The 18,697-nt window shown below is 37.4% G+C and overlaps 1 protein-coding gene across 2 annotated transcripts in view; it reads right to left on the bottom strand.

Moving 5' to 3' along the window:
* Ppp1r42 (protein phosphatase 1 regulatory subunit 42) overlaps positions 1–18,697 on the bottom strand; it is a 27,263-nt gene continuing 8,566 nt past the window's right edge. Inside the window, exons 4-9 of one of the 2 annotated variants that reach the window (XM_090338907.1) lie at positions 18,192–18,405; positions 9,278–9,444; positions 7,813–7,948; positions 5,369–5,485; positions 1,026–1,130; positions 1–68 (exon numbers count right to left, since the gene is read on the bottom strand). In XM_090338907.1, coding sequence (XP_090195033.1) covers positions 1,041–1,130; positions 5,369–5,485; positions 7,813–7,948; positions 9,278–9,444; positions 18,192–18,320 — 639 coding nt within the window. In that variant the 5' untranslated portion in view covers positions 18,321–18,405 and the 3' untranslated portion in view covers positions 1–68; positions 1,026–1,040. Of the gene's footprint in view, positions 69–1,025; positions 1,131–5,359; positions 5,486–7,812; positions 7,949–9,277; positions 9,445–18,191; positions 18,406–18,697 lie in introns of those variants that run through there. The other variant, XM_090338908.1, reaches the window with a different exon arrangement.

An 18,697-nucleotide genomic window follows, 5' to 3' on the forward strand; every position in this document is an offset into this window, starting at 1 on the left:
TGCTGGTGATTCATCCCTGTAATTGCTGCTCAGGAGGATGACATCTGAAGATCAAAGTTTGAAGCCAGCTAGAGCAGAAAAGTTCATGAGACTCTTACTACAATTAACTAGCAAAAAGCCATAAGTGGAGGTGTGGCTCAAATGGTAAAGCATTTGAAATAGTTAAGGGATAGTACGCAGGCCCTGAGTTCAAACCCCAATTCTGGCACACAAAAATAAATAAATAAGTGACTTTTCCCTTTTTGTCTCTTCTGCCACACAAGGACACAGTGTTCCTGCTCCGCAAAGGATGCAACAACAAAGTACTCTGGTGTGGAAGCAAATAGTGACCTTCACTGACTCTGATCTTGCCAGCGAGTTGATCTTATACTTCCCAGCCTCCTGAACTGAGAGGAAATAAATGTATGCTCATATAAATTACTGAATGTCAAATATTTTGTTATATCAGCATAATACTTACAGTCTGATTCTGACCCTCTAATTGGTCATGTATTGGAACTCTTGAATTAATTCTCTAGGACTCTACCACCTGAGCCATAGCACCACTTCTGGCCTTTTCTGTGTATGTGGTACCAAGAAATCAAACCCAGGGCTTTGTGCATGACAGGCATTCATTCTACTGCTAGGCCACACTCCCAGCCCTAGTACTCTTTATTTTCTAATCTTGTTTTTGTTCTTTCTGAGATATTTCCTCACTTTTATTATGTAAGTCTTTTTTTTTTTGTAGGTCATGGGGCTTGAACAAGGAGCCTAGATGTTCTCCGAGCTCTTCAGCTTAAGGCTACCACCCTACCCCTTGAGCCTCAGACCCACTTCCCATTTTCTACTGATTAATTGGAGATAAGAGTCTCACGTTCTTTAATGCCCAATCTGGCATCTGACTTTGAACCATGATCCTCAGATCTCAGCCTCCTGAGTCGCTAGGATTACAGGCATGAGCCACCATGCCCAGCTTATTGTGTAAGTCTTATATGGTATATTCTATTTCTTCTATCATAAATTCTCTCTTGGTTTTTAATTGTTACTTTAAATAGTATCTTTCAAGGTTCCAGTGGTTCATGCCTATAATCCGAGACACTCAGGAGGTTTGAGATCTGAGGATTACGGTTCAAAGTCCATGGGACACATATCTGCAAAAAATAAAAAAGGTAAAGGTGTGACTCAAGTGTAGAGTGCTAGCCTTAAGTAAGAAAGCCAAGGGAGAGTGCTGAAGCCCTGAGTTCAAACCCCATATTTGCAAAAGAAACAAACAGTTCAAAAAAGAAAAAAGAAAAAAAAAGGAAGGAAAGGAGGGAGAGAGGAAACAAGAACTCTATTAATTCTTTCTGGAGAATGCCCCCAAGACCTAAATTAACTTCCAGCAGATTCCATTACCACAATATTGCCATACTGGGAATGAATCATGTGCAAACCAAAGTATATGGAAAGGAAAAAGAAAAGAACCTTCTAAGTTTATGTGGATTTGGTTACAAGAAAATCAAAACCCCTGCATCTGTCATGAAATATGTACAAAGCATGATAGATACTTGACCAACATACTCTTTTTTTTTTTTACCAGATCCAGTATATTCCTATTATCCTCATATTAACTACTGAACTTTATTTGAGGCAAGTGACCTAACTCTCATTTTTATCTTTATTTATCATTGATTCTTACTTAAGCCTTCTCTTCTAATTGGTCTTTGAAATGTTTCTGTTTGGCTTTAGCCTCATTTGTTCTCTTTCTCGTCTTTCTTTCAGTCCACTACACTAAATTAATGAAAATGTTGTTGATTCTCAAACTTATCAATCTTACTTCACTGTTGATCTTCCCATGCCAGACAGGTTCAATTCAATTTCCAAATAGGAATCTATTCCCCATTACCCCTCCTTACCAGCTAATAAAGTCTGTTGTCACACAAAAACTACAAGTCATCCTTCATCTTCCCTTTCATTTCATTTATTCCTACATCCTATTCACCACAAGTTCCATGGAGTCTATCTAAAAACAGTCCTCCAACATTCCTATTTTCTTCATCTCCAAGGAAATATTTTCTTTTAGTTTCTTAGTTTCCTAACTGCTTGCCTACCTGTTTACTCACTTACTTCTCTTTCTTTCTCTCTTCCTTTCTTTCTTTTTCTTTATCTGTCTTTCTTCATTCCTTTGTTTCCTTCATTCTTTTCTGTGTGGGTCTCTGTCTGTCTGTCTATTTATCTGTCTGTCTGTCTCTCTCATCATTTTATTTTTTTCTTGGTACCAGAGTTTGAATTTAGGGCTTCATGCTTTCAGCCCAGCTACTATTTTTACTGGAGTTCTTGGAATTCATTATTCACATAGCAGACAAAAACCCCTATTAAGAAATAATAGTCCTTTCAAAGACTTTGTGCTGTACTTAGAATAAGGTCCTTTACCTGGGATTTGTTCCCTTCTTTCCAATCCCATATAAGACTGCTGTTTCTTTAGTCATTCAGCAATTATTTATTGGGCATCTGCTGTGTGTTAGGAACTGAATGAGGCTCTGGAACCCACAACAGTGAACTGATCCGGTTCCTTAGATACACCAAATTCTCTTCAGCCTCAGAACTTTCATATTTGCTGTTCCTTGTGCCTGGCATGTTCTTGCCCTAGATCTTGGCTTTTCTTTCATTTTTCAGATTTGAAGGCCAATATACCTTCCTTAAAACCTTTTCTTGTTGATCTAATTTAAATTAGCCACTGAGCCCTTTTCTGTTTCATCATCTAATTTAATTCATAGCCTTTCTTTACAGTGTTGTGTGCTTATATATTTTCTTGCCACTTCCTCCTTTGTCCCACTATGATGTAAGTTTCCTGAGTGGAGATACTGTGCCTGTTTTATTTATCACGATAAACCTAGCACCTTGAATGAACTTCTCCAAGCACCTAAACTAGTGCCAAGTGGTCAGAAACTAATATACATTGTGAACCACTTGAAGTGGTTCAGAAAGGCAACACAGAGGAGGGGATATTACATGCAGTCTTAAAACAGATTTGATTAGTTAGATGCTAATTGTTAGATATTCTTACATATTTATGCTGCCTATGCATTCCTAACATAGCTGAAGAGGAAATCATTGTAGGCAAAGTAACAATCATAATGTCATATAGGAAAATTTCATTTAGGATCATTTGAAGGCTGTAATATTTTATCAAAAGTTCCCTTTTCTCTATTTAAAGCTAAAGGTATTGTAGAATAAGACTTGAGGGGTCAGGAGTTTGGCCTAGTGTTCGCCTAGCATGCTTGAAGACCCAGGTTCAATTCCACTGTACCACATACACAGAAAAAGCCAGAAGGGGTGCTGTAGCTCAGGTGGTAAACTCTACCCTTGAGTAAGTCCAAAGATAGTGCTCAGGCCCTGGACTGGCAAAAAAAAAGAATATTTCAAAATATTTATTGGTAATCATGACACTAGGTAATTGGATACTTTAAGATGTATTTATATATCCACCAATCATTGCTTGGGAAAGCATTTGTGAAAATACTTATCTATAATTTAAAAATGATGCCAATTTGGGAAATTAGAATTTTCTTCCATTCTTCCTTTAAAAAGTCAAGTGTCTTTGGCTGGCCACCCCATTCCCATTTCCTATGTAGGGGAGTATGGCCCACCATATTCAACCCAGGCCTTCTCTGCTCAAATCAAATTCCTATAACTCTAGTTTCAGTCACTTTGAATAGGATTGCATGCACTATATATTTGTTTGAAGACACTCAATTGTAAAAATCATATTATGTTGCAAATATGGGAACATCATAGAAAAATTTAAAAATCTGATAATGAATACAAAATGCCCAATAAGAATTTACTGCTAAATTTAAAATATTTTTGGATGCCAAGTGAATTGGCTTAAGCTTGGCTTGAGAGATAGAGATTGAAGGTTTGTGGTTAAAGACTAGTCTGGGCATAAAAGTTTGTGAAATTTCACCTCAATTAATGGCTAGGCACAGTGACATACACCTGTCATCCAAAGGAACAAGGAAAGTACAATGGTTGAGTGCAGTGGTATGCTGCTGTCAGCCCAGCAACAAATACAAGAACAAAAAGGAAGATTACCATTTGATCAATCTCAGGCATAAAGAGAAACTCTATATTGAAAATAACAAGAAAAAGGAAAAAGAAAATAACCAACCAGCCAAATACAAACACACACACACACACACACACACACACACACACACACACACACACACACACACACACACACACACACACACTGGTAAGGTGGCTCAAGTGGCTCAAGCACCTCCATAGCAAGTTTGAGGTCCTGAATTCAAATTTCAATACCAAAAACTATTTTTGAATTCGGAATTTATTTTCTGAAATCCTTATGTTTTGTGTTTAACTTGAAACAACTGACTTGTGCTTCCTTATGACCTTTACATTGTAAACATCCACTCTGATCCACTCAGTAGAATTTTGGTATTTTGAAGAATTGATATATATATATATATATATATTTCATAGTTATCTATTGTTCATGGAGGAACTATGTAATATAGTCTAAATCTGGAAATTTAGATGAAGAAATATTTTTAGGTTAAAAAATGCTATTTGGATGTCATTTTGATTATACATACTCTATTCATGGGCAAAGGAAATTCTTTGTTTTTCCTATGGTCCTCATGTCAGAAAACTGTATCAGGCTGCTCACACCCAAGCTGAGTTAGCCTCAGCTGGTCAGTGCAATAAACTTCAGTTCTGAGACATCAAACAAAAAAAGAAGAAAACTATATCACACCTCACCGCATTGCCAGACCTAAACTTTAAAGTCATAGCAACAGCTCAGCATGTGGGTGATTTTTTTCCAGGTAACATTTCCTAGCTGTAGGTTCTATGTTAGCACTACCAAACTTAAAAAACAGACCCATCTTGTTCACAGTAGGTTTCTTGAGGTCTGGAACTGAGCATTTTCTTCTTCTATGAGACAGTTGGTGACAAATATGTAGGTGTCCAGTACATATTTGAAAAATGAGTAGTTGAATGTATATAGGACAATATGACACTATATGAATACAGCTAGTTTAACACCCAGGTTACTTCATGTAGAAGGAGCTAGATGATAGCAGAGGTGGTTTTTAGAAATTCATTCATTGGGGCTATCAAAGCTAAGAGGGAAAAGTTTGATGGACAAATAATGTGGAAGGGAAAAGCATATAGTGTCTCAGAGAAATTTTATTCTATTAGTGAAAGAAGCACTAGACTGAAGAATTATAAAAAGGATTACATTAAGAAGTAAAGAATCATAAGATAGTTTTATAACAGATCCAGAAGTTTCTAAACCTCATTTGTTTAAATTATAGATATTTCAAGGCATGCTTTCCAACCATAATTCATTCACATATTTTAAAATTAATTTTATTTACACTACCTTCACATGCAGAAGTTGGTTGTCAACTGCTATGAGGTGATTAAGATTCTCCAGGATTTCTAAATCTCTTATGTCATCAATATTATTGTTGCTGATATTCAATATAGAGAGGGATTTCTGTAGGAAAAAATAAATTATCACTAGTAAACAGTTTAGACACTGTATGTGGGAACCAGAATTCCTAATTCAAGCTTAAGGGCTTGAGCACAGTGAACTCCTAATTCTTGAAAAGCTTAAAGGCCTGAGCACTGTCCTTGGGGCTTTCTCAAGGCTAGAGCTCTACCACTTGAGCCACAGCACCACTTCCAGCTTTTTCTATGTACGTGGTAACCAATGAATCAAACCTGGGTCTTCCTGCATGCTAGGCAGGTACTGCTAGGCCAAACTCCTGGTCCTTCAATGCTCTTTTTTTTTAATTGAACTTTTAGAACTTTAGTATATGATATATATATATGTATATGTATATACATATATATATATTTTTTTTTTTTTTTGCCAGTCCTGGTGCTTGAACTCAGGGCCTGAGTATTGTCCTTGGGCTTTCTCAAGGCTAGCACTCTACTACTTGAGCCACAGTGCCACTTCTGGTTTTTTCCTGTGTATGTGGTACTGAGGAATCAAACCTGGGTCTTCATGGATGCTAGGCAAGCGCTCTACGCCTAGGCCACGCTCCCGGCCCTATGATATGCCTTTCTCCTTTTGCTTTTAGCACAGCATAGAAAAATGTTTATTATACTGTAAGAAAATTATTATTTTATGCTAAATGTTGCTAAGATTTCTACTATCAGGTAAAAATACTTTTTTTTTTGTCGGTCGTGGGACTTGAACTCTGGGCCTGGGCACTCTCCCTGAACTCTTCAGATACCACCCTATCCATTGAGCCACAGCGCCAATTCCTAAAAATACTTTTATATCTTTGTTTTTCAAAAGAGAAAACATGACCAACCTGATCTGGGTTTTAATTCCATTATTGCCTTTCTAGTTTTCACTTTACCGTCTATGTGTTCTGAGGTCACTTGGAAATAATATGAACCTTAATGAGGATACAGGATAAATAATATGAGAATCCTAAATCAAAGTTATCTTAAAATTGGAAGCTAAGGAATCTGGGTATCATATACATACACAAAGGAATCTACGCATAGGCAACCTTTTAAAAACATTTTGACATTTATTTATTGGTAATACTTACTTGGGCTTGATCTCATACTTGATAGGCAGGTACTTTATCACTTAAACCAAACTTCTAACCCCCTGGTACCTTTTCTTCCTTTCTTATTTTTTCCTTTTCACTTCTCCTCCCCCTTTCTGTCCCTTCCTTCCTTCCTTCCCTTCCCTTCCACAGCGGGAGGATAATGAGTTTGAGGCTAGCCAGAATAGTATGGTGAGATCTTGCCCCATAAAAACAAAACCTACTATGTTATCTCTCATCTCCTTTGCTGTCCTTTGGGTATCTCATATTGTTACAGTTTCTCACTTTGTTATTTGGTATATTGAATTTATTTGTATTTGGTTATCTGAAACTTGATAGGGAAGGGGGGAAAACCAATACGGGGAGTGGGTGGTGGGTGGGGGGAGGGTAATGGGTACCAAGACATGTGAAAGGGTATCAATGTATGTGAATTAATGCACCTTCTATCTGGCAAATATCATGTAACCCTTTTATTAATTACAATAAAAATATATATAAAAACAAAACAAAACAAAAACCAAGCTGGGCTCCAATGACTCATGCCTATAAACCCAGCTATAGGAGAAGCCAATCTGGGCAGAAAAAAATACTCAAAATTCGAATCTTCATTTAACTAGAAAAAAAAGGTTAGACTTGAGTTGTGCCTCAAGTGGTAAAGTACCAGACTTGGGAAGAAGTGGGACAATGGATGGGGTCCATAAGATTGAGAGGCTCTGAGCTTTGTCCCAAATCAAACACAAAACAAAACAAAAAGTTGCCAAATAACTGTGCAGTCCTTTTTTATTAGGATTTTCCATAACTTTTTTTGTTAGTCATGGGACTTGAACTCTGGGCCTAGGTGTTGTCTCTAAGCTCTTTAGCTCAAAGCTAGTGCTCTACCACTTGAGCCACAGTGCCACTTCATACTTTTATAAATTTGGGCTATGATAATCAGCAACACCTAAATTGTGAATTAACATCTATATTAGAAGCTTAGTTTACAATAACCTTTTCACATCCTCCTTTGAATCCAGCTACTCTTAAGTGGCTGGTAGCACTATTTCATTTATGTTACTGTCATATTCTGAGATGTTATGTAAAGACAAAACATACACACACACCCACAAAAAAACCCAAACAAACAAACAACAACTCAATCTCAGAGTCTTGAGTCTTGAATGACCTCTCAAGCAAGCAGAATGTGTGCAGTACCCTGCTCCATCATCACTTACTACTCACTATAGTTCTTGTCAAGCATTTAAATGTGGCTTACTGACAAAGAATGAAGAGTTCTTGGATCAAACAAAAGCTTTTCTCCAAGGGGAAGCCGCTGACTCTCAACATGAAGCTCTCTTAGTTCTAATCCTTCCAAACCTTCTACGACAGCAATGTAATTGCTTCCCAGATACCTGCAAAACATTAGGAGTAGTTCTAAACAGACTTCCTAAAAATGCCCTAGTCATTCAGCATGATCAAAGGGTAATCATAAATGGTGCTGGGCAAGGATATGGTGTTTATATAGAATCTGTGAAGTTTTTTAAATGACCATTTGTATTCTCAGACTTAACCTAAAAATTTTACTTTAAAAATGTTTTGAAAGGCTGGGAATGTGACTCAGTGTTAGAATACTTGCTTAGCATGCATAAAGCCCTGAGATAGATTCCTTAGTACCACATAAACAGAAAAGGCTGGAAGTGGTGCTATAGCTGAAGTGGGAGAGCAGTAGGCCTTGAGCACAGAGAGGTTCAGGGATAGAGCCCAGGCCCTGAGTTCAAACCCCAGGAGTGGCAAAAACAAACAACAGCAAAACATTTTACATTGGAGTTGTCTTTGCTAAACTCTCTGCCAGGACCTCCCATAGGTTAGGGTATAGGAAAATCAACTGGGAAGTAGGTTGGGATCTGGATGGGAAGCCAGCAACCTGCATTTAAATAAGCATTCCTCACTTCACCTTTGTGCCCCCATTCTAAGGCCACTGGCCCCCTTCTTGAGAAGCATAGTATTCATTCTCATCTGAGAAACTTGGATCTTCTAGTCTTAATTAACTGGAATTATTTTCTATTTCAGTGTATAGAGGAGTTACAGTTATAATTACCAGATAGAAGGTGCATTACTTCTCACACATTGATATCCCTTCTTATGTTTTTGTCCCCGGTCCCCTTCCCCTACCCCCTCCCTTAACTGGAATTATTATACATATTAAAGGACACCATACAGTCAAATTATATCATGATGATCAATTCTAAAATCTTTTTTTAAGAGACCCAGGCTGACCTCAAACTCTCAATACTGCCTCTACCCACTAGGTGATGGGATTACAGGTGTGAACCTTGTCCAATGGAAATAATCTTAACCATCTGAGATGAGTTATGCTGAAAGGCACAAAACTCATCTGGGTTCCATGGAAAGTTTTGACAAAATAAGTCTACATAAGGATGTTTTAGGTGTCCCTAAAACATTTATACTAACCCCCCCAAAAAACTAGGTCATTTACTAGAACCTAAATTATTGACTATTTCATAGTTAAAAATTTATTTCATACTAATAACAACATAAAAGTGAAAATCCAGACCTGTTCTGCAAAATACATATGAGAAACATATTCAAATGCATTTTCACTTTACTAAACGCAGATTGGGAATGGATGGCTGTGTAAAATATGTGCAGGATGATGAGCAATTATATTAAAGGCACTATATTAAAGCACTATATTAAAGCAGTATATTAAAGGCACTTACAGTTTTTCCAGTTTCTTTAATGATGCAAGGTTCTCTATACATGAAATACAGTTGTTTTGTAAGTACAGGTGGGTCAGATTGGTGGCATAATTCAGGTTAGTTATTTGACTAATACGGTTATCATATAAATATAAAACACTAAGACTTTTGCAATGAGAAAGGTCATCCTGAAAAGAAAAAAGTGAATCATATATAACCTTTCCTGAAAACTTAGCTGTTTCTTTTAAAAATGTTTTTTACTTGAGTATGCAACAGATTTTGCACTGTTCTAAGTACAACCAAATAAGAGAACAATGATTTTAAAATAACTTTGAGGCTATAACATTTTATAATTATACCAGTCGAACTGTGTTTAAGATTTTCCTATTGCTAATAACTTCCCTTGGAAGTAAATAGGTTCCTCTGAAGGCTGGATCATTGAAAAAATTGTTGTTTTCACTTATAAAGCAGGGTTTGGAAGAAATTATTATAGCTTTAAATACTGAAAATTAGAAATCATCTGGTATTCAAAATAGTGGATTAATAAAAATACTACAATAATTCTATGAAGTGAATACCATAAAACCACTAAATGTCCTTTTGTTTCTTTAGCACTCGCTCATAGATTTCAAAATACATAATTGTGACAATATCATAATATTAGTACCCAATATCATAAATTTATATGAATGCATATCTAGAAAAATGACTGAAGGATAAGATATCACCTAAAAATTAAAAGTAGTTATCTCTCAGTGGTAGGATTGATATATGCATATATATCTACATATATTACTATATAATGCATATTATGTATAATGAACATTATACATACATTAAAATTATACAGAAATTAAAGGGTTTTTTTTTAGAGCTGTCTTTTTTTTTATAGGGTGGGGAATACTAGGAACTGAACTTATTTGATAAATGCCCTACCACTTGAGCCACTCTCCAGATCCTTTGCTTTTGTGTGTGTGTGTGTGTGTGTGTGTGTGTGTGTGTAGCGAGTCTTGAACTTGGCCTTCTACCTGATGCTCTATTTGAGCTATGTCTCCAGTTTTGACTTTTTGCCAAAACTTAAAGATGGGGTCTCAAAGACTTTCTCAAAGACTACCAGCACTAACTTTAACCTTGAAGCTCCAGGTTTCATCCTTCTGTGTAGCTAGGATTGTGGACATGAGCCACTGGCATCTGTCTCAGTTTCCTTTCTCCCTAATGAAAGCATTCATAATGGAGAAGTAATGATTTGCTGTAAAGGCCAAAACAACTTTAAATGGGGGCACTCCAGAAAAATCAGTCTATGTATTGTATGAAGAGGTATAGAGCTCTGAGCAACAAAAAGAAAGCATGAGATTGGTCAGTTGAATTTAGAAGCATCATCAGAAATAGAAACTTTTTTATTTTTTGTCAGTTATGGGGCTTAAACTCAAACCCTTGGCTCTGTCCCTGAGCCTCTTTGTACTTAAGGCTAGTGCTCTACCACCTGAGCCACAGTGCCACTTCCATTTTTCTGAGTGAATAATTTGAAGTAAGTGTCTTGTGGGGGATGGGGGGGAGGTTGGGAGCATGCTCTAGTGGTAGAGTGCTTGTCTGGCATGCATGAAGCCCTTGGTTTGAGTCCTTGGTACCACATGCACAGAAAAAGCCAGGAGTGGTGCTGTGGCTCAAATGGTAGAGTATTAGTCTTGAGAAAGGCCAAGGACAGTACTCGGCCTGGACAGTACTCAGGCCCTGAGTTAAAGACCAGGCCCAGAAAAAAAAAAAAAAAAAAAAAAAAAAAGATCTCATGGGGCCTTTCTGCCCAGGCTAGCTTTGAACTGTAATCCTCAGATCTCAGCCTCCTGAGGAACTAGGATTATGGGTATGAGCCACTGGCACCCAGCTGGAAACAAACTTTTAGAATACTTTTTATAATACCAATTTCTCCAAGATATCTTTTTTATTGCTTTTTTTGCCCCAATACTGAGAATTATCTCAGTGTCCAAAATGTTTTTTTTTCTTATAATCATCCTGAACTCAGGGCTTGAGCACTGTCCCTTAGCTTTTTTTTCAGGGCTAGTACTCTACTGAGTGAGCCACAGCTCCATTTCTGGATTTTGGTGGTTAATTGGTGATGATAATGAAACTTTCTTGTTGGGGCTGGCTTTCAACTGTGATCTTCAGATGTCTGCCTCTTGAGTAGCTAAGGTTATAGGCACCGGTGCATTGGTGCCTGACTCTACAGTGTCTTTTGGGGTGGTGGTAGAAGGGTCGAAGGGTCATGGGGTTTGAACTCACCTGAGTGCTGTCCCTGAGCTCTTCACCTCAAGATTACCACCCCACCCTTCAGCCAAGCCCCACTTCCTGTTTTCTAGAGATTAACTGGAGATGTCTCTAGTCCTTTTGTGCTCGAGCTGGCTTTGAACCTTGATCCTCAAATCTCAGTCTCCTCTGTAGCTAGGATTACAGGGGTGAGCCACCCCGCCCGACTTCCACAATGTCTCTTAATGGACAATTTTGCCTGAGACTTTTCTGTTTCATTCATTCATTATTCATTTAGGGCTAGTGGTATGGCCTAAGTTATAGATCACCTGCCTAGAAAGTGCAAGGTACTGAATTTAAAAGTCCAGTAATGGGGCCAGGAGTATGGCTGAGTGGTAGATTGCTTGCTTAGCATGCATTAAGACCCAGGTTCAATTCCACTGTACCACATAGAGAGAAAAGCCAGAAGTGGTGCTGTGGCTCAAGCAGTAGAGCTTTGGCCTTGAGGAAAGCACAAGGACAGTGTCTAGGCCCTGAGTTCAGTCCCCAGGACTGGCAAAAAAAAAAAGTCCAGTAATGCCAAAAGTAAACAAAAGTAGAAAAAGTAAATGTTTATTAAGTACTTGAGTCAGCCATTGTATTAGATGTTGAATTTAGCATAACATAAACAAAATAGACATTATCCTTCCTCTCATGCAGTTTTTATATTTCAGAGGAATTATCTTTCATATAAGGATAAAAATTTATTGAAAACAACAGATACCAGTACAAATAACCCAAGAATATACACTTTAAAGTTTCCCAAATTAAAACAAAAAATCATTTTAGCAGTGAGTAAATAACCATGTTTTTAAAATAGTAAAAGGCAAAAATTTTGAAGAAAACTGGAAAATCAGTGAAACAAAAAGCTGTTCTGTTTTGTTTGAGCTGGGTGCTGATGGTTCATGCCTGTAATCCTAGCTACTCAAGAGGCTGAGAGCTGAACTGAGAATAGTGGTTCACAGCCAACCCTGGCAATAAAGTCGAAGAGACTCTTATCTCCAATTAACCACCAGAAAACTGGAAGTGGCATTGTGGCTCAAGTGGTAGAGCCCTAGCCTTGGGCTGAAGAGCTTAGGGACAGAACCCAGGTCCAGAATTCAAGCCCCACAACCAACCCCCCCCCCAAAAAAAGGTGTTTTGTTTTTGTTAAACATAAAAAAACTGACAGACCATTAGACGATTAGCTAGGTTCATGAAGAAAATAAAGAGATTCAAGGGGCTGGGAGTTTGGCATAGTGATAGAGTGCTTGCCTAGCATGCACAAAGACTCCTATTTGATTTCTTGATACCACATACATAGAAAAGGCTGGAAGCAGTGGCTTAAGTGGAAGAGCGCAAAGTAGTAGAGCGCTAGCCTTGAGAAAGCCCAAGACAGTGCTCAGGTTCTGAGTTCAAGCCCCAGGTATGGCAAAAAAAAAAGAGAGATTCAAATTAGTAAGATCAGAGATGCCATAGGAAACATTACAATTAACATCCAAGAAATTCAAATGACTATTAAGGAGTACTTTCAAAACCTACACTCACAAAAAAAGGAAAATCTAGCAGAAATGGATGAATTTTTAGAAACATACAGACTCCCTAAACTGAGCCAGAAGATATAAACCAGCTAAACAAGCCAATAATATGCCACAAAAATAGAGGAAGCAATCAGATATCTTCCAACAAGGAGAAGCCCAGGCCAGGATGGATTCATCATTGAATTCAATAAGATTTTTAAAGATGAACTAATATTAATATTCCTTAAGCATTCCTGTGAAATAGAAACAGAGGGAATAGGACCCAGAGTTTGGCCTAGTGGTAGAATGCTTGCCTAGCATGCACAAAGATCCAGGTTCAATTCCTCGGTACCACATACATTGAAAAAAGCTGGAAGTGGTGTGTGGCTCAAGTGGTAGAGCTCTACTCTTGAGAAAACCCAAAGACAGTGCTCAGACCCTGAGTTCAAGGCCCAGGACTGGCAAAAAAAAAAAAAGAAGAAAAGAAACGGAGTAATTCCAAAGTCATCCTATGAAGCCAATATCATCCTCATCCCAAAACCAGGTCAGTATCCAACAACAAAAAGAGAATTCCACACCAGTTTCTCTGATGAACATAGATGCAAAGATCTTCATTAGCCAACAGAATCTAGAAGCAAATTTTAAAAATCATACATTATGACCAAGTAGGTTTCATCCCACAGATGCAAGAGTGATTTAATATATGCAAAATCAGTCAATAATTTACCATGTCAACAGAGCCAAGACAAGAACCACATGATCATCTCAATAGATGCAGGGAAAAAAAAAAGGTTTTGACAAACTACGACATCAATTCATGTTCAAAGCTTTGGAGAAACTAGGACTGGAAGGAACATTTCTTAAAATAATAAAGGCAATACATGACAGACCAACAGCCAACATCATACTAAATGTGGAAAAACTAAAACCATTTCCCCTAAAGTCAAGAACAAGATAAGGATGCCCACTCTCTCCACTCCTCTTCAGTATAGTTCTGGAATTCTTGGCTAGGGCAGTAAGGCAAGAAAAGGACATAAAAGCGATTCACATAGGGAAAGAAGAAACTAAACTATCCTTATTGTCAGAGGACATGATCTTATATCTAAAGGACCCAAAAATCTCCACCCCCAAACTCAGATAGCTGATCAATTACTTCAGCAAAGTAGCAGGATACAAAATTAGCATACAAAAAATTATTAGCCTTTCTATATGCCGACAGTATACAAGCAGAAAGAGAAATTATAAGAATAATTCCATTTGCAATAGCTTCAAAAATAAAATACCTAGGAATTTAACCTAACCAAGGAGGTAAAAAAGCTTTATAGTGAAACCTATAAAAAATTGAAGAAAGAAATCAGAGAACATCAAGAAATGAGAAGACCTTCCATTTGGTTTGTGGATAGGCAGAACTAATATTACAAGTATGGGCATACCAGTAAAAATGATATTCATATGGAACAACAAAAGACCTAGGATAGCCAAAATTATTTTAGGAAAAAAAGCAATTTGGGTGGTATCACAAACCTGACTTCAAACTCTACTACAGAGCCATAATGACAAAACAGCTTGGTATTTGCACAAAAATATATCCAGTGATCCAGTGGAACAGATTAGAAGACCCAGGAATAAAACCACATACTTACAGTAATCTGGCATTTGACAAAGGAGCCAATGACATATGGTAGAAAAAATATAGCCTCTTCAACACTTGGTGTTGGGAAAAGTGGGAAGTCTTATGACCCTGCTTGTTACCATGAACTAGTATCAATTCAAAGTGGATCAAAGACATGAATGTCATCATGAAATTTTGAAACTACTGCGAGAGAGAAAGAGAAACATTAGAACTTATTATAGGTATAAAAAGAAACTTCTTGGGTAGAGTCCTAGAGGCACAACAGATAGGAGAGAAACTTGACAAGTGTTTCTGTACAGCTAAGGACATAGTTATGTACTGAACTAGAAAGACAGCCAACCAATTGGGAAAAGGTCTTTACCAGCAATACATCAAAGGCCTAATATCCAATATATACAAGGAGCTCAAGAAACCAACCCCTCTCAAACTTACTAAGCCAATCACTAAATGGAAAGGGAGTTAATGAGGACTTCTCAGAAGAAGAGGCAAGAATACTCAAGGAAATGCTTATCATCCCTGGCCATAAAGGAAATGTAAATCAAAACAACTCTGAGATTCCATCTCACTGAAGTTTTATTGGCCAACATTTTGAACAACAAATAATGCTGGCAGGTATGTGGGGGAAAAGGAACCCAACTTTACTGCTGGTGGGAATGTAAACTAGTACCACCACTCTGGAAAGCAGTCTGGAGGTTCCTCAAAAAACTAAACATAGACCTTCCCCATGACCCAGCCATGCCACTCCTAGTCATCTACCCTGGGCCAGGATATGATAAGGATATGAACCAGAATATGATAACACCTGCACATCCATATTCATCGCCACATTATTTACAATAGCCAAGGATGGAAATAGCCTAGATGCCCCACAATAGATAAGTGGATCCAAAAACTGTGGTGCAATGAAATTTTACAAAGCAATTAGAATAAAATAATGTCATTTGAAATGGATGGAACTAGAACAACTTAGGTTAAATGAGGTAAGCCAACATCGGAGAGATAAATGGCACATGTTCTCTCTGATATGTGGAAGTTAAATCTAAAATGCACTGGGATATGACAAATTACACAGGATTCTAGGTACTCACATACAATGAGACCACAAAGGTGCAATGCCTAAGTGCCTTTTCATATTTATAGAAATTAATATATATACTGAAATGAACTCCTAAGATATGGAAACAAAAGACTTTTTGAATTTGTTTTTTTCTTTTTGTGATGATTCTGTATTCTTTACCTAATAGATGCTGTATTCATCTGCATATCTTGGGGGGCACAATACAAAACTTGAGGAAAAGGGGTGAAAAGTGCAGCAGGGGAGCACACTGGACATGGATGAAAGTGAACTATACTATTTATGAGTAGAGATGGGAGAGAGGGAATGGAAGAGAATGGGGTAAAAGATGACACTGTATGAAAAGAAATGTACTCATTACCTGACTCATATAAGTGTAACCCCCATGTATATCACCTCTAAATTAACAATGAAGTAATTTTTTAAAGCAAACTAGAATTCTTACCAAGTCAAAATATCTTTCAAAAACAAATCTGAGACCAGAAGATCAGTGGAACAGAATAGAAGACCCAGAAACAGAACCACTTACCTATAGTCAACTTGTATTTGACAAAGGAGCCAAAGATATACAGTGGAACAAACACAGTCTATTCAATTATTGGTGCTGGCAAAACTGGGCAGCCACATGCAGAAAACTAAAAATTGACCCTAGCCTTTTGCCATGCACAAGCATTAACTCAAAGTGGATCAAAGACCTCAACGTCAGCCCGGAAACTGTGAAACTGCTACATGATAAAGTAGGAGAGACACTGGAACTCATAGGCACAGGCAAAAGATTCCTGAACAGAATCCCAGGGTCAAAACAGATTGGAGAGAGACTCGATAAATGGACTACCTAAAAATAAAAAGTTTCTGTACAGATAAAAACATAGTTGCAAAAGTAGAGAGACAGCCAACCAACTGGGAAAAGATATTCACCAACAATACATCTGACAAATGCTTAATATCCAGTATCTACAGGGAACTCAAGAAACTAATCCCCCGAAAACCCAATAAACCATTCACTAAATGGACAAGGGAACTAAAGAGAGATTTATCAGAAGAAGAGATTAAAATGGCAGAAAAGCATATGAGAAAATGTTCATCATCTATGGTCATAAAGGAAATGCAAATAAAAACAACCCTAAGATACCACCTTAACCCAACAAGAATGGCCAAGATTTTGAACTCAGACAATGACAGTTGTTGGTGGGGTTGTGGAGAAAAAGGAACCCTATTACACTGCTGGTGGGAATGTAGACTAGTTCAGCCACTCTGGAAAGTAGTGTGGAGGTTTCTTAAAGAACTGAAAATACACCTTCCCTATGATCCCGCCATACCACTTCTGGGCATATATCCTGAACATCATGACCCAGGATATTATAAGGATACCTGCTCAGCTATGTTCATCTCTGCACTATTCACAATAGCCAGGCGATGGAAACAACCCAGATGCCCTACTGCAGATGAATGGATACAGAAAATGTGGTATATATACACAATGGAATTCTACATAGCCAACAGACAAGATAAAATAATGGCATTCGCAGGGAAGTGGATGAATGTAGAGCAAATCATGTGGAGTAAGACAAGTCAAGACCTAAGGAAAAAAGGCGCATGGTATCCTTAATATGTGGCTATTAAATCCAAAGAGTACAAAAGCGAGGACTCAATAACTGCATACCCAAAGGTATGGACATGGTAATGGAAATATAAACATAACTATATAGACATAATGTTTTATTTCATAAATTAATGTTTCTATGACATACAAACCCTTAGTCTGATTTTGATTAAGTTCTAAATACTAAGTCCCAGTGATTGTAAATAGAGATTCCCTCCTTGAACACTTGTTTGTTAAACTTGTCATTTAAAATATGATGTAAAAATCAAAGTTAATAAATTCTCTAATAAAAAAACAAATCTGAGATTAAACATTTTCAAACATCTCAAAGCTGAAAGATTCTGTCAACAGCATGTTACAGGAAGTTCGAGTATAAATAAGTATTATCATATAACTACTTAATGATAACCAGACCAACTAATCTTTTTTTGCCAGTACTGGGGCTTGAACTCAGGGCGGGGGCACTGTCTCTGAGCTTTTGTGCACATGGCTTGTGCTCTATCACTTGAGCCACAGCTCCACTTCCAGCTTTTTGGTATCTACTTAGAGAGAAGAGTTTCCATAGACTTTCCTGCCTGGTTGACTTTAAACCATGATCCTCAGATTTCAGCCTCCTGAGTAGCTTAGAGGCATCAGCCACTGCTACCTGGAAGATCAGCTCATTCTCAAAGACACATCTATAAATATAATACTTAATTTTAACAAGTGTAATATTGCAAGAAGGAAAAAACTTTAGTCAATGACTATAATCAAAATAGTTACTATATTCAGTATGCTCTCAAACCAAATTCAGCACTATACGTTGCTAATTATGCACAAATAGGAAATAATTCCAGAGTTCTTACAATTGCATCAATATTTCTTTCTGAAAAATTTATATGAGTTATTTTCTTCAAGCATTGTGCAATAGTTTCATCCTTTCGGGGTTTAAGATTGCTGTTTCTGGCAATCAACTCCAAGGTCAGTCGAACCATAATGTCTCTATAAATTAAATTCTCAGCAGTAGTTCTGTTTTGATACCATGTTCAGAAGCAAATTAGGTAGTTTATTTCCAAATTTCTAAAAAATAACCAAGAAAGGGAATATTATGATATTATATTTTGACTTATTATTTTCTTATAAAAATTATGTAATAAGCTAGTCTACAGATTTTTTTGTGTATGTTGAGGTTCAAACCCATAGCCTCTTACAAGTTAGGCATGTAAGAGTTACATTCCAAGCCCATTTTTTTCTTTCTTGGAGAGAACAGTCTCACAGACTTTCTTGGGTGGGCTGACATCAAGCCACAGCTCTCAGATGCTTTCTTTCTCTCCTTTCCTTCCTTCCCTCCCTCCCTCCCGCCCTTCCTTCC

The sequence above is a fragment of the Megascapheus bottae genome, chromosome 9, assembly GCF_031878675.1.
Source record: "Megascapheus bottae isolate mThoBot1 chromosome 9, mThoBot2.hap1, whole genome shotgun sequence".
Lineage (NCBI taxonomy): Eukaryota > Metazoa > Chordata > Mammalia > Rodentia > Geomyidae > Megascapheus > Megascapheus bottae.